Below are 17,739 nucleotides of genomic sequence, written 5' to 3'. Positions count from 1 at the left end.
ATTTTATATCCTCTCTACTTCGACCATCATCAGTTAATTTGCTCCCCAAATAGCAAAACTCCTTTACTACTTTAAGCGTCTCATTTCCTAATCTAATTCCCTCAGCTTCACACGACTCAATTCGACTACATTCCATTATCCTCCTCTTACTTTTGTTGATGTTCATCTTATATCCTTCTTTCAAGACACTGTCCATTCCGTTCAACTGCTCTTCCAAGTCCTTTGCTGTCTCTGACAGAATTACAATGTCATCGGCGAACCTCAAAGTTTTTATTTCTTCTCCATGGATTTTAATACCTACTCCGAATTTATCTTTTGTTTCCTTTACTGCTTGCTCAATATACAGATTGAATAACATCGGAGAGAGGCTACAACCCTGTCTCACTCCCTTCCCAACCACTGCTTCCCTTTCATGTCCCTCGACTCTTATAACTGCCATCTGGTTTCTGTACAAATTGTAACTAGCCTTTTGCTCCCTGTATTTTACCCCTGCCACCTTTAGAATTTGAAAGAGAGTATTCCAGTCAACATTGTCAAAAGCTTTCTCTAAGTCTACAAATGCTAGAAACTTAGGTTTGCCTTTACTTAATCTTTCTTCTAAGATAAATGTAAGGTCAGTATTGCCTCACGTGTTACAACATTTCTACGGAATCCAAACTGATCTTCCCCGAGGTCGGCTTCTACCAGTTTTTCCATTCGCCTGTAAATAATTCGCGTTAGTATTTTGCAGCTGTGGCTTATTAAACTAATAGTTCAGTAATTTTCACATCTGTCAACACCTGCTTTCTTTGGGATTGGAATTACTATATTCTTCTTGAAGTCTGAGGGTATTTCGCCTGTCTCATACATCTTGCTCACCAGATGGTAGAGTTTTGTCAGAACTGGCTCTCCCAAGGCCGTCAGTAGTTCCAATGGAATGTTGTCTACTCCCGGGGCCTTGTTTCGACTCAGGTCTTTCAGTGCTCTGTCAAACTCTTCATGCAGAATCGTATCTCCCAATTCATTTTCATCTACATCCTCTTCCATTTCCATAATATTGTCCTCATGTACATCGCCCTTGTATAGACCCTCTACATACTCCTTCCACCTTTCCGCTTTCCCCTCTTTGCTTAGAACTGGGTTTCCATCTGAGCTCTTGACATTCATACAAGTGGCTCTCATTTCTCCAAAGGTCTCTTTAATTTTCCTGTAGGCTGTATCTATCTTACCCCTAGTGAGATAAGCCTCTACATCCTTACATTTGTCCTCTAGCCATGCCTGCTTAGCCATTTTGCACTTCTTGTCGATCTCATTTTTTGAGACGTTTGTATTCCTTTTTGCCTGCTTCATTTACTGCATTTTTATATTTTCTCCTTTCATCAATTAAATTCAATATTTCTTCTGTTACCCAAGGATTTCAACTAGCCCTCGTCTTTTTACCTGCTTGATCCTCTGCTGCCTTCACTACTTCATCCCTCAGAGCTACCCATTCTTCTTCTACCGTATTTCTTTCCCCCATTCCCGTCAATTGTTCCCTTATGCTCTCCCTGAAACTCTGAACAACCTCTGGTTCTTTCAGTTTATCCAGGTCCCATCTCCTTAAATTCCCACCTTTTTGCAGTTTCTTCAGTTTTAATCTACAGGTCATAACCAATAGATTGTGGTCAGAGTCCACATCTGCCCCTGGAAATGTCCTACAATTTAATACCTGGATCCTAAATCTCTGTCTTACCATTATATAATCTATCTGATACCTTTTAGTGTCTCAAGGATTCTTCCATGTATACAACCTTCTTTTATGATTCTTGAACCAAGTGTTAGCTATGATTAAGTTATGCTCTGTGCAAACTTCTACCAGGCGGCTTCCTCTTTCATTTCTTAGCCCCAAGCCATATTCACCTACTATGTTTCCTTCTCTCCCTTTCCCTACTGTCGAATTCCAGTCACCCATGACTATTAAATTTTCATCTCCCTTCACTACCTGGATTATTCCTTTTATCTCATCATACATTTCTGCAATTTCTTTGTCATCTGCAGAGCTAGTTGGCATATAAACTTGTACTACTGTAGTAGGCATGGGCTTCGTGTCTATCTTGACCACTATAATGCGTTCACTATGCTGTTTGTAGTAGCTTACCCGCACTCCTATTTTTTTATTCATTATTAAACCTACTCCTGCGTTACCCCTATTTGATTTTGTATTTATAACACTGTATTCACCGGACCAGAAGTCTTGTTCCTCCTGCCACCGAACTTCACTAATTCCCACTATGTCTAACTTTAACCTATCCATTTCCCTTTTTAAATTTTCTAACCTACCTTTCCAATTAAGGGATCTGACATTCCACGCTCCGATCCGTAGAATGCCAGTTTTCTTTCTCCTGATAACGACGTCCTCCTGAGTAGTCCCCGCCCGGAGATCCGAATGGGGGACTAATTTACCTCCGGAATATTTTACCCAAGAGAACCCCATCATCATTTAACCATACAGTAAAGCTGCATGCCCTCGGGAGAAATTACGGCTGTAGTTTCCCCTTGCTTTCAGCCGTTCGCAGTACCAGCACAGCAAGGCCGTTTTGGTTAGTGTTACAAGGCCAGATCAGTCAATCATCCAGACTGTTGCCCCTGCAACTACTGAAAAGGCTGCTTCCCCTCTTCAGGAACCACACGTTTGTCTGGCCTCCCAACAGATACCCCTTCGTTGTGGTTGCACCTACGGTACGGCTATATGTATCGTTGAGGCACGCAAGCCTCCCCACCAACGGCAAGGTCCATGGTTCATGGGGGGAGGCAACAAAACGTATCCCAAACTAATTACCCTACCTGCAGACAACGGTTCCACCACTGTTGATACAAATCACAGTGACTGTCAGGTGGAAGTCCTCTGCCAAATGTCTGACTACTCCACTTATAAACTCTGCCAGAGTGATCCCACCCCAGAAGTGCAACAGACTCCAACGTCCTTCATCAGGGCTTTGATTATCTATCTTCATGACCTGGAACTCCTTCTCACAACATCCTTGTCCATCACTATGCCACTCCAAATCCAAACTCCTTGCCACAGGGATTATACCCCTGTGGGAGACACAGATGCAATACCAGCTCAATCCACCCACCCAACACTTCCTGTTCCAGTCCTGTAATGGGCTTATCCAAGCCTATCTGAGGCAGGGGCACTTGTGAAAGCAGCCATGTCATATACCAGTTCTGCTGCAAATACTGCACAGGTTTTTATATTGGTATACCAACCACCTGTCCACCAGGATGGATGGCCACCACCAAATTGTGGCCAAGAAGAAAGTGGACCATCCTGTGCCACAACATGCAGCTGAGCATAACATGGCTACTTCACAATCCACGCAATCTGGATCCCCCCCCCCCCCCCCCCCTACCACCACCAGCTTTCCTGAACCACACAGATGGGAGTTACACTTACAATACATTTTCCATTCCTGAAATTATCACGGCTCAACCTATGGTAACCTACTGTCCCCATTCCCACCACCCGATAGTTTCCCCCCCTTTCTGTACTATCACCTGCTCCCAATTCACTTCCCCTCACCCTTATTGTGTGCTGCTCTCTGCAAATGCAACCACTGATCTTTTCCCTTCTCTCCTCCTCTCCTTTTCCGCTACCGCTTTCCCGGCCCCCTTCCCTCCCCCATAGCCTCCTAATGCTGCATCTGTGACCCTTGTTTTGCCACCATCTAGTCCCAGTACACTCTACCTCAGGCAGCACTCATTTCTTTCCCACCACCTGTACACTGCTACCACCCCCCCCCCCCCCCACCTCCTCCAATCTCCAATGATCCAATGACCCACTCCAGAATGCTACTCCCATTCAATGCAGTAACATTCTGGCTGAAGCAGCTGGAGATAGTGATAATGTGTGTGGAAGATGTGCCTGCTTGTGGCTTGTGTAAATGTGTGTGTGTGCTTCCTCTGTGAAGAAAGCTTTGGCTGCACGCTCAATGTGTAACCATCTTTTTGCTGTGCCTCTCTGCAACTCAGTGTATCATCTTTATGAGGAGTAGTAACCTATCCTCTTCACAGTATTGTAAACATTATTCTAGTCAATCTTGAGCACCACAGCTGACAACATTAATGATTAATAAAAACACGAGAGCTGTATTATTACACATTTATTGAGTTACAATCAGTTTCGGTCGCTGAACACCTTCTGATTGCCGTGTTTATGACTTAGGCATAGTTCAGCAACCTGAAGATGTGTCGTAACACAATAAATGTGGAATATCACAGCTGAGTTGGTTTTTATTAGTCATTACTTTAGTTCTAATTTATATGTCCACTCACTACTTGCATCTCAACTATATGGTTATTGATTATACAATAACATGTTGCTCATTATGTTAATTTTTTTGTTAAAAATCAAATGAACAATAACAAGTACATTGTTTTCTAAATATAGCTATCCTGAAACATCCAACCAAAACTTAAAGGAATTAATGGTTTTTATCCTTTTTTATGTCCTGTGCATCTAAATAGTTGCACTGAATTATTTATAGACAAACAGGAACACATAAAAAAGGAGTACTTAAGCAATCTGAATTTTTCAAAAGTCAGAGTACTCTAAATGCAGTTCTTGTATACATTTAGTAATGAAAGGAAAATGGGGGAGAATTCATGGCAGGTTTATGCAGTTTGTAGAATAAGAAACAACTTATTTCAGCATAAAGAAAAAAAGAGAAAACTAGGAAGGAATAGAAGAAATGAAACCATCAGGAAATCTTTCAATTGCAATCTAGTTTTGCCACAATAGTCTTCTCAGTAGCAGAAATTGGTATCCACATTTTCAAGAAAAAAAATGGTAAAATGTTATCATTCATCACAAAAATAATCAAAATTGCATATATGTTTAGCTAACAGATATTATTATTAGGATTATAATGATGATGATGATAACGATGACTTAGTTGATGTTGTTGTTGGTATTGATTCAGATAATTATGTAATGGACAGACCCTTCTACTGATTCTTCACTAAGTTACAATTCCCAGAATTAATCAAATTACACACACTTACCAAAAATTTTTTCTGCCTCGACTCATCGTATGCTCTTTGACCAGTAGCCAGCTCAAAGAGAACCTGCAGAGCAGAACAAATCATCATCTTACAGAGAACATGTACATTTATTTGTTTGTTATCTTTACTTCATTAGACAAAATGTATTTCACTATAGCAGCTGTTATTTAAGCCTAATTATATAAAAACTTGTCAAAAATATCTCCTACAACAAACTGTCTGCAAAAGATGTATGGAAATTGTTTGAAAACTGTTTTAGTGAATCGAGAATTTTGGTGTAAATTCTAGAACCACTTGGCCTTCTACCATCTCGAACACACGATATTTTAGTTGTGAGTGTGGGATGATAGAATCCTACCTACTGCACCTCACATGACTGTGTGTGCAGGTTTAAATTCAGTCGCAGGAAGAATGTAGATGTGGCGGTCGAACGGCACCAACAAGTACCTATTGGGCAATCCATGGAAGTTTTAGTGAAAGTGTGTATGAGAGGACCATGAAGTATTTATGTAACTCTGTGATAATAGTGGTAGTGGCTATTGTTAGTGAAAAAAAGAACAGAGGAGAAAGAACTCTTACAAAAGACTCTTATTCCAGCCTTGCTAGAGGCAAGACGTATTTTATGAATCCTGTGTTACAGTCATGGTTATTAAGCCAACTCATTTGAAAATGTGATTAACTTTGTTTTTGATGTGAGAAGATACCAGTGACTTACAAGAAGTCTGATGGTTATGTGAGAAGTGAGAATTATGTTCTGTATGAAGTTTTAATATGGCATTCGTTGATGAGAAGTAACCTTCGAGTATTTACTTATTTCACAAGTAGAGGGAGAATTTTCAAAATTCCAGTACCTAGCATCACTGTTTGGAGAAGAAGTTTAAAGAGATTCCAGAAGGCAGCAAAGAATATTGGCTGGAGATAACAAGTAAGTCATCTCGTTAAGTGAGGTGGGAAGTTTGCACACTTCAACACACTCACACATCGTCAAAAATGTTAGAACATCGCAACCGTGACAGGACTGAAAAAACAGAAATTGTAAGACCAAAAAATGAGGAAAGAAGCTGTTGTATGTTGCCATAGCAACTAAACCAAATACGACAAAGAATTTACGCCGAGACAACGGAACATGCTCAAGTATTTAAAGCAGCAAAATTTTGAATTGAGAAATAGAGAAGAAGATTCCAGTGTGTTTCTCTAAGATGTAACATGCCTAGAACACTTCGATTAAGAAGATCTGGTGCGGGGAGTGCACAGCTCTCACACACACCGCAGGGATGCAGATGCGGAAACCAACATCCGATGATTTAACACCAAAGCTCCTGTGGCATCTCACTCAAGTGCCTGAGGGGTAGGGATCCTGGGGAAGGGGGGTGGGAAGGGTTTCCTGTCTTTGGGGCTATCTTCTTTCTCTTCTTCGATCTTACCAACCATATCTATTTTTTTTTTCCCCCTTTCTTACTTCTCATTTGAGGCTATCTATTTTCTGCCTCTTTCCATATTCACAAACTTCTAATGTTGAAGTCCTTCCCTGTTTCTGTGGTTTCTAATAACCTACATCTTATCTTTAGATAAGAAGGCCAAAGAATCAGACCACACAAACACACATCTGCATACATACAAAAATACATTTGAACACCTACTTCAACACTAACACATCGTCAAAAACGTTAGACTGCCACTTCCAAACACCACTGCAAAGGTTTCTATTGCAGTTCCTTTCCGGCAACCATCATTAATGTACTGTTAAACTAAAGTTGAGTGTTCACGAGCATATTAATTATGAAATGTGGTTTCTATTGCAGTTCCTTTCCAGCAGTCACCATTACAGTACCATTACACTGAAGTTAAGTGTTCAGGAGCATATTACTTAAGAAATAATGTTACTGACAATTTTTTTTCCAAATTCATACACACAAAAAAGTCAGTTCTGTAACTATGGAATGAAAAGAGGTTTTATGTAACCTTGAAAATATTATTTATGTGCTACAATAGTCAATTCTCACTGACTGTATACTTTACTTGAAAACCACATCAAAGGTTAATTTCTTCACCAATCAAAGCTTGTGCTCCATCTCTAATGGTCTAATCCTTGATGCGACATTAAATGCTAACCTTTCTTCCTTCCTTCTTTCATTTGGCATTTAGGTTTACCTTGTAAACTCTGTGAATGACATTATCATTTTATTGGAAAATAACTTATATGTTAGATAAATAACACCCTCACATCACTGATACTACAAATACAACGGACACAGTGTCATCAGCTGATGCTTCCAAATGTCTGCTACATTACCCAAAAATGGGGGGAAGGGTGGGTGGGGGGGGGGGGGTGTGGAGGCAGAGGGAGAGTGGGGAGGGGGGAGGAGGAGGAGTAAAATAAGTTCACAGAGAAAGTACATTATTCAACAAAATGTAAGACGTTAAATTAAAACAATGTGGCTGAATACTCACAATTCCAAAACTGTATGTATCAACCTTTGTGGAAATTTGTTTTGAACGCAGGAATTCATCAGGCAGATAAGGGCGGGTACCATGGACTCGGCTCACTTTCATATGAGTGTAATGACCCTGTGGACCATCACGTGCAAGCCCAAAATCACCAATCCTCGGTTCAAAGTTGGTATCCAGTAGTATGTTGGCACTGAACACATAACAGAAAGTTATAAAAACACAACACACTTTTCTGTGTGTAGATTTTGAATCGTACTCTGTTGCACAGAAAGTTAAAAAATAATTCAATTAACTTTTTGAATTAATTTCACAATACCTCCAAATATTACATATTTATCGCAAAATATTAGGTAGTTACAAAAATAAGACATGAATTATAGGTTGTAAAAATGTTGGAATTCAGAAGCAAAGGTTTCTTCACCTCACAAAAGAAAGTTTAGAGTTGGAAGAAATGGGACTACACAGGGATAATATACGAAAGTCATCCAGTACTCTCAGTCACTAGAGAAACAAGATAAGACCAGCAATAACTAGCCCTATTCTGCTGTGTCTCTCCTGAACTGAGCTCAAGGATGATTTTACATTTAATACTAAAGTCTATTGTCTTCCAAGTCTTTCCTTTACATTTAAAAATGATGGTACTTCTGATACTTAAAACTTATCACTTTTTCTGTATTACTCTCTGCATATCCAAATAACTTTATTTATCTAATTAACTGATCAACATTATTGAGCAGCATGTGAACATTATAAAGAAAAGAAGTTAGAGTATAAAGATGAAGATTTAGGTTTTGGTTGTGCGTTCTTAATTCATTCTCAAAAGAAGATAAGGAAAAAAGAAATGTCAAGGTTCACAAGCAGCAAAGAAAAGGACAGGTGTTTTAGTACAAACCTTTTAAAAATAAAAATAAAACTTTCCAGTAAATACTTCAAAATTAACTAATATATTAACAGCGAAGACTCAAATTACAAAGTGCTACAAAGTATGAGCAATCAGAAACCAGAAACATAGCATACACCTAAAGATGAGAGCTAAACGTATGAGTGTGTGAGTGAATATGTGTGTGTGTGTGTGTGTGTGTGTGTGTGTGTGTGTGAGAGAGAGAGAGAGAGAGAGAGAGAGAGAGAGAGAGAGAGAGAGAGAGAGAGAGAGAGAGAGAGGGGGGGGGGGGGGGGGGAAGGGAAGATCTTGGGAGTTTAAATGTTGCCTTTTCTTCATTAAGCAGCAACTCTTCTGCTAATTTTATTGTGCTTATTTTGGTCTCTTTAAACATAAGTAGTGCACAGGGGTTTAGTGATAGAAATTTTTAATGATGTGTACAAGGTTATCTTCTGAGAGCATCTTCCTTTCTTAATATGTACCTGCCTACATTCATTTCACATTTCTGACACATTTTGTCCATGACGAGACTCACAGAACACGATGGAATGCTGGATAAATACCAGAGAAAAACAATGAAGGTCTAGCCACCCTGACAATCCATTAAAATCTTCCATCTAGTAACTTAGATACCAGGCCAAATACAATACAGAATATTAAAAAGATATATAATACTCCTCTAGGGAGATAAAACAGAGAGCAGATTCAGTCAGAAAATCATCTGTTCCTACACCCAAATATGTGTGAAAAGTACTAAAAGGGCGAAATGGATGCACAGGGGGAAAAACAAGAGATGAAGTCTGAGGAAGACGACAATAGTGGAAGGTGAAAACTCACTAAAATTGGCGAGAAGTCACAAAGGTCAAAGTAGAGAATAACTAATCATTAATAAATGTATGTATATTACTGTGGGTAGCAGGTTTGAGGGTGGGTAAGCGTAGAGAAGGGGGATGGCAGATGTGACTGGATGAGGTGGATTTAGTTGATACGAACAGGGATAGAACGGAGAAAGTGTGTGTGGGGGGCGAGGGGGGGGGGTGTTTGTAGTTAGTTTGTAGTTAGATACGTAAGATCGTGTGGCACCCGAAAACTGCGAGAGATAACACGCAAAAATACGGGAAGTGACACAGGGAGCGTGATCAGTTTGAAGGTATAGGCTTAATTCCAGCACTACACAGCCATCATTTCACCACCACACCCAGTCTTTTAATTTGTTTTATTTTTATTTTTCTCCTTACCACTACTTACCCCCTCCCCCCTCCACACATTCTCACCTACCCTCCGTCTAAGCTGCAACACTCCACTGTCTGCCACTCCCACCATACTATCCCTCCCCTCCCCGCCCCGCCCCAGACTTCTCCTTACCCCCACCCAGTCGCGACTCCCATCATGCACTGGTGCTGCTGCTCTCAGTGTAGTTTCAGCTCTCTCAGACTGCAGACATGTGTGCAAGTTGCACTTGCGTGTGTGTGTGTGTGTGTGTGTGTGTGTGTGTGTGTGTGTGTGTGTGTGTGCGCGCGCGTTTGTATGTGTGTCTACTGCTGACAAAGGCTTTAATAGCCGAAAGCTATGATTGTGTGAATCTTTTTATTGTGCCTATCGTGACTCGGCACCTCTGCTATATGGTGAGTAGCAACTTTCCTTCTCTCATATTGTTACATTCCATCCTGGATTTTCCATTGTTTGACCAATAATATTTATGTATTTTTTGGCTATCTTGATGTCTTCTGCATCCACCCCAGTACCAGGGAGGTATATGTGAATGTTTATAATAATGAAATACTTACACTGCAGATCATACACAATTAGATTGTGCAAGTGCTGGGCAGAAACTATTCTGCATTTTGTTTTTCAGACCATGGCTGTGCATACACAAAGCATCATTTTCCTGATTAATCAACTTGTTTCCATTGGTCAAAAGTCCAATCATTATCTTACAATGGCCAGTGAAATCTAAACTACTATTGTTGCTTTAATAAGAGCAAACACACTGCACACCTGCTGAACACTTGTGTTTTACTTTTAAGATTGTATTCTGTTACCAACAGCAACACATGTTTCTGCTAACTTCATTAAAGATCAGGTAAATTTCTTGCATCCACATTCTTAGAAGAAGCAAAGTCCTCCATATCTTGCTGGTTACTGCTGTTCTGATCACAATTTGTCCACCTTCAGTTTATGGTAATGAGAACTACAAGCAAAGACCTGAAAAGCTTCGCCACTTCCACAATACTACTTCTCAACTGCATGGTGATTACAGTTCCTCCTTTGTCAATGCAGTACTAATCAACTTCTTTTCCCAATATTTGGATACATGACATGTTACATGCCTTTCATTAAATGTAATTTACAGTACCCTCTACAAGGGATTGATGAGCTCATTTCCAAATGACAGGGGTGTCACAGTATTCTGACTATACAGTATACCGAAAGGGCATAATAAACAAACTGCAAAGCACAAATGATATACCAAGTATTAATTAAGCATGCAAAAATTTGTAACTATCATCAAACATGATCATTGCTACCAGCAACTGGCAGTAGGAAGACCTTAAGAGATTATCAGGCATTAATAAACTCAAACTCAAGATGAACTAAAAGTACAACAGTAAGTATCAATGAAAACTACATTTCAAGGGACTGAATAAGGGGTGGTTTCCTTACCTCTCCAAGGCTTAAAATAAAAGGTTATTCAAACATTCTGTCTCATAAAAAACGTTTATTCAATGATAACACGCAACTGCTACTCTACTACTACAGATTACTGAGTAATTTAGTTAGTAAATCAGAAACTTACGGCCATAGGCAGAAGCCACAGCAGAGTTAAATGTTATTCTGTAAAAAAATTGTTTAGGATATTCAACTCTGAGATTTCTATAAGTAATGTAATAATGACATTCTCACATTAACTGTTTGGAATTTAATTTCTTATTATCAAAAGATGAGTACGTACCTCTTTATATCACCATGGATAAATGGTTTTTTGTTGTTGTGCAAGAACTGAAGACCTCTTGCCGTCCCTTCAGCAATATTGTGACGCTGATCCCATGACAGTGGAGGAGTGCCATTCTACAAAATATAGCACCAGTTACCATAAATGGTGTCAAAATTCTTTTTCAGTATATCTGGTGTGCAATAACAACTAATTATTGTTGGAATAATTATATAAAATTGATAAAGGATGCTCTTTTCCATATATCATCTTCAGTAACTTCAGCACTCTACATACGTACATGTATATATGCATACATTCTCTCTCTCTCTCTCTCTCTCTCTCTCTCTCTCTCTCTCTCTCTCACACACACACACACACACACACACACACACACACACAAACTGCAACAGAAATAACAACATACATAATAGTACAGTCAGTTAACATAATGATAATTCAACTGATAAAACATTTTATTGCAGTACATTTTCGAGAGGAAGAAAAAGTTGATTTGACACAAGATAAACGAACAATTTATATTTAAATTCTTTCTTTTCCTGGTTCTAAATTTATTGTTCTTTGAATGTTGTGCATTATTATGAGTGTTCACTGTAATAGATGCATAGAGGTAAACAGTCCCGAGTGCAAGATATATTTATACACCACATTAAGTCAGGTGGAAGACTAATGGCACACAAGTCTCTTCCTTAACCTGTAAGTTTTAACATTTGATGTCAGTGATTAGAGCTATATCATGCAGTTAGAATATCTCAATTTCTTAGCACTGTAAGATCATGTATTTCATGCCTACCTACAAATATAATTTAATTTGATGCAAATTCTTAGGAGCTGTTGGGTCTACTTCATGGCTTATATTACAAGTGAGGGTTAATTGTTGAGCTAACACTTCATGAAGAAAATTTATGAAATAATGTAAAATGAGCAGTTGAACAATAACAAGACTAAATATATCCAAGCAAAGTGCTAACTTTACTACATTTACAGAGAATCCACTTGATGAAAATTAAGAGGGTTAAGAGAAAGCTGCAACACTTTGATGAATATACTGCCAAACTTTGTGATACACATTTTAAATAGAAAAAGGATGTGGCAGTCACTAGGGCACAGCTTGAAAAATGAAGAAAGAATACATGAACCATCTGCTGGATGGTATGTGTGATTTCCTCATTACTATTATGATAAAAATAATTATAAATACCACTGAAATCAACTCCAACAAAGGAGTAGAACATTATCAAACCAATGGGCCCTCTCAATGGAATAGAAAGCCATAGGTTAGAGGACAGTGTCTCACATGGAGCCGAGCCAGTTAATTTGAACAACTCCAGCTTATTGCCCATCAAGCCCATTTGTTAGTTTCTCTAGATCAAGCTCTGATATCCAGCAGAATGCTAAACCATTCCCCTGTGTTTGTGTTAGGAGAAAAAAGTCTTGTATCATATGAAACATTTTCCCTTCTTGAATGTATATGAATGAATATGAAGCAGGGCCAGGGAGGGGAAGAGAGAAAATTAGAATTTAATATTCCACTGATTATGACACCATTAGAGATGCAACATAAACTCAAAACGCCAATGGGCAATGATGGGCAGTAAATCTGCTGTGTGATTTTCACAGGCACCAACCCCATACTTGTATTAAGCAATTTTGGAAACCACAGAAGACCTAAATATGGACAGGAAGATATAAACATGAGCTGTGAGCCCAGTGTCTACACCAGTGTGCCACAAAGACCAGTCAGGACCAAGGAAAATTAAAGTGAATCCATTTACAACCTCCAACCCCCCTCCCATCCCCACCTCCAGTCTCTATTTGAACCTATTGGTGTGTGTGTTGTTACAAACTCTCAGTGCCTATCTAAACTGGATACCTCTTTATATCACCATAGATAGTTGGTTTTTTGTTGTTGTACAAGAATTGAAGAATTGAACTTCCCCATAAATAGCTGCTTGGTTAACAACCGATAACATACATTAACACTTGCACGAGACACAACTGTAAAGAGAATACAAAAAAAATGAAACCATGCCAACTCAAGCAATGATTCTAACTCCACTCATTAAATGTGATGAAGTAAATCCATGATGAAGCCACATCAACCCCACTTTTTTTTGAAACCATTTGCCCCCTTATATGGAGGACAGCTTGTAATAGACTTGTCTGCCAGTTCTCATGAAGATGGCTGTTGCGGATAAGGGCTACTGCTACTATGTCACTTCAATTATAATGCTGAACAGTGTGTGCACATTTCCTGTGGCTCTGATGGGTTTGGTAAGTGATGGAAAGCCCAGAAGCATGTTACAAAAAGCTCTTCCTCTGACAGTGCTGCGGTACTGCCAGTGGCACACGAATCTTTATGGCTCACAGAATCCTTCTTCTGTGATGCCCGTGTGTGTGCTCCACATAGCTGCAGGTACAAAACTGAATCATAATACCTGGCATGGATGACATTACAGAATGACTGGACACCTGTGTGCAGGAGGTCATGGGTACATCAAACTGAACTTGACTCAATGCAGAACACATGGCAGGAAAGATCTTTACTGTGGATACATGCACAAAGGATGAGTATGAGTTGAAAGTTATGTAAAATTTTTGCACTGATTATAGGATCAAGCACATCTGCAATCACAGGTGGGGCTACATCAGGTAGAAGTTTGAAGTCAGGTGCAATTCCAGTTAGAATTGCACCTGACTTCCAACTTCTACCTGTCATACCAGCACCATTGCTCTGTCGAGTAGCATCGTTTCATTTTTTTCCAGTTGCGACTTTGTAGTTGTCAGTGTGTCACTACTTGCACACTGAGTTTTGCCACTTGTGCCATCAGCTGTTCTGTGGTGAGTTCAAGAGGTACATGCTGCTGTTGGGAAGTATTCCTGCATGTTCCAGTGTCAGTGTCATCAGGTTCCATAACTATGCGCATTTCAGAGCCACTGTCTTGGCTGTTGTTGATTTTTGCACTGTTTGTGACAGTATATGCCTTTTTCACTAAGACTTGCAATAGTAAAATAGTCTGTGCTACAATGGTGGAGTGGACATTGACTGGCAGCTTGTGAAGAGATAGTACATGTAAAGCCTGTTCATGCAGAATTTCGGGGTCAGCTAATGAAATTAAATGCTTGAGGAATTATGATGCACACTTGTTGCCAATCTTGTCAGCTGTGAAAATTGTTTGTATTCACAACTCTGGTGACAATGTGCAACACTGTTTGAGAGATTCTTTTGGCACAGCATAACTTCACCGTGGCAATATTTCTTCTATTTCTGCTACCACTTCTAAGTCCAGACGTGAAACCACTAACTTAAACTTATCTGTGTTATTTGACACCTTGTGCTGCTGAAATATAAATTCAGCCTGCATGAACCAGAGCCACAGTCACATCGGCCAGAATGCAGGAAGCTTAACATTTCTGTGTCGAGTGTACATACCCATATCATGTGAGTTTTTATCTGTTGTTACATTTTGCAATAAATTAATAATTGTAGGAGGTGATCCTGAATAAAAAAGTAAGTTCTGTTCCGTTTTGATTTCTGTTTCCAGTACTTGTGTCGAAAATATACATTTGCAATATCTTGTATGCTTTGTCTCTCTTCTTTTTTATGGGATCATCACTATGGGATACTTAGTATGATAGTAATCTTCCACAGATAGATACTTAGTTAATAACAGACAACATTTATTAACACTTGCATGAGACACAACCATCCTTTTACAGCTAGCCACTGGTAATTTCACTCATTCATCATAGCAGAGTGAATCTGTGATGCCACCACAAACAATAGCACCATACACATGATGACTCTACCGCGACTGTGACCTAGTCTGTGCCATAGTTTTAGTTATGTTTGATGATGCCTAGCTGCTTTTGTTTCTATTCCTTGACGAAGCCACTCTGGCTTTATTATATCAGGATATGCTTTAAATAGGTATGCTTCATCACATTTTTGGTCCATGTATTCTACCTGTGTGAAAGTAATACTTTTCATTATGTCATAATGTCCTATTTACAAGACGTAGTCAGTTGATTACTGGTATCTGGTTTCCCCTTTTTCTGCAAATCTGAAGATGTCGCCACTGACCGAAACTGATAGTCCAAGGACAAGCTTTTTGTGAGCTGGAATAAAAGAAACAAATTCTACATTTCCTGGAGCACTTTTTTTATTTGCGACCATCTCATATTTTTTTGGGCTTATTTAAGTGTTTTGAGGAAATCACAGCTCATCTGAAACTGACTTATTATCAACAAATAGCATCAAGGACTAAATGTACTCGGCAGTAGGTGCAAGATACAGCTACAGCACCTGAACAGCACAGTCTTCCATATAACATGTGCAAAAATAATTTGCACACAAAGGCATGTAAGTATTAAGGTCTACAATACACTGCCAGCTGAAATCAGAAAGTCAGAACATAAAAATAAATTTAAAAAAGAACTTAATGAAACTATATTTGAGCAATGTTTTTATTTTGTAAATCATTTTACTGATCCTTAACATTTTACTGGATTATTTGTATTAACACGTTCATCACCAAGTCACCCATATCTGGGAGATTGGTGTGCTTTTGTGGGGGCCTCATCACCCACAGATGGGTGACAGCCTTCTTGTTCACATTAATAGGATTTGCAGCAGGAATTTTCAAAGGAATTTAATGGAAAAAGCACTGAAACATTACTGTAGGACATACAACATAAACATACAAACAATATACAGATAATACTACATGTTTTATTCATTTATATTTAGGGAAACATGGTATGATATACTATGTCATATAGTGAGTTTGGACAACTGGAACAATAGGTTGCAGTCCCCCCCCCCACTTTGCTTCTTGGCATTAGGCAGTTTGCCTCTCCTTCTGGTAACATAGAGCACACATTCTTGTTATATAGCATTTTTCATAGACAACCATTCAGTAAAAAGACATTCCCAAAATTTTCTTATTTCTATCTTTGTTTTTGTGACCCTCTGTACACAATATCAACATTTACTATACCTGTTCCTAAAAGCAAATGTAGTGCTGATTTCTGATACCATGTTAGACCCTTCCATATTGTTGTGGCACATGGCACCATTCAATTGCTTCTGTCAGTGCCAGCTTTTCTGTCATTATATGCCAGTATCGACAAAGGTTTCTGTTTCATGGGATGACCACAGCGCGGAGAATCTGAGCTTGATATTATAATACGTGCATCTTCTGTTGATAACATCGCAACATCGTGAACATCCCTCTGTTTTAGCACTATAATACCCTTGTCATCTTCATGTGCTATCATTTCACCTGTCTTCAGTGGGTACAACATTACAAAATGTGGCATAATTTTTTTACCATACAGTTCCAGCAATATGCATTTTGAATTTTAGATGTTTGACTGCTAATTCATAGCTCACGTAAAAGTTGTCTACAAACAAAGTTCGTCCTTCATTTAGTAATTTAGCTGCAAGTTCAATGTGTATGTTTTCAGCTACGCTAACTTGCTTTCTTCCACTGGTGTCTTGTCCAGAATACACTTTTACAGACCATGTATACCCTTCAACGGAGCACAGTTTGGAAAGTTTTATGCCATACGTACGCAATTTTGTTAGTATGTATTGCCCGAACCTTAGTTGTCCCTCCAAGAAACCATTGTCTCATCAACTACAATATCTTCGCCTGATGAAAACGTTTTTTCATAAATGTCTGTCAGTATGTTTAGGAGTGATAAAACTTTTCCAGGTCTGCTACATTTATCTATTGTTTAGTTATTTGCAAAATGCAAGTTTGCTAACAGTAGTTCAAAATGATTATGGGACATTGTGTTGCGCAGAAATGGAAAGCTGTAATGAGGGTCCCACTGACCAACATCCAACAAGTGTTTTCTGTACTAACCCATCCAAATCATCAGATCAACAAAGTTTGTAATCTCCTTGGGCATGATGGGTTTCCATCTGTTCAGTTGAGCATACTCAGTCATTTCATGTTGGTAAAGCTTTTGCTATCTATTAGTCTTTGTGACTAGAAGGCTAATCACTTTGTTGTCTAATAGGAAAAGCACTTCTCCTGCAGTAATAGCAGATGGCCAATCCTTCAGAAACCCACCTTTTCTAGAGAACAGAAATGACTGTTGCCTGTTAACAAATTTGTTGCACTGGATAATGTCCAATGAACTGTCCACAGAGTTCAGTTCCTCTTCTTTCTCTGCAGTAAGTTTTTCTAAGATGTCATCAAAGCCTTCACTTGCATATGATTTCTTCGTGTTGGGGTCTGAACTTCATGAAATTCTATTTATCACTTTCCGTCTAAAACACACTACTTTGTCATTACTACTCTCCTCACTTTCAATTATTCTTTTACGCTGTACAAGGAACATTTTGAAGATACAGAAGTTACTTATGTGTGTCTCAGACACAGTATGCTTCTCGACTCAATGACAGATCCAGAGTACTTGC

General features: G+C 39.0%; 1 protein-coding gene across 2 annotated transcripts in view; it reads right to left on the bottom strand.

Moving 5' to 3' along the window:
• LOC126190815 (interleukin-1 receptor-associated kinase 1-like) overlaps positions 1-17,739 on the bottom strand; it is a 177,500-nt gene that overhangs the window by 56,873 nt on the left and 102,888 nt on the right. For both annotated transcript variants that reach the window (XM_049931380.1, XM_049931381.1), the window contains exons 7-9: positions 11,307-11,422; positions 7,474-7,663; positions 5,023-5,085 (exon numbers count right to left, since the gene is read on the bottom strand). In XM_049931380.1, coding sequence (XP_049787337.1) covers positions 5,023-5,085; positions 7,474-7,663; positions 11,307-11,422 — 369 coding nt within the window. The remainder of the gene's footprint in view (positions 1-5,022; positions 5,086-7,473; positions 7,664-11,306; positions 11,423-17,739) is intronic.

The sequence above is a fragment of the Schistocerca cancellata genome, chromosome 6 (genome assembly GCF_023864275.1).
Source record: "Schistocerca cancellata isolate TAMUIC-IGC-003103 chromosome 6, iqSchCanc2.1, whole genome shotgun sequence".
Lineage (NCBI taxonomy): Eukaryota > Metazoa > Arthropoda > Insecta > Orthoptera > Acrididae > Schistocerca > Schistocerca cancellata.
The sequence above is the reverse complement of the archived record's forward strand: the minus strand, read 5'-3'. Positions and strand labels throughout refer to the sequence as shown.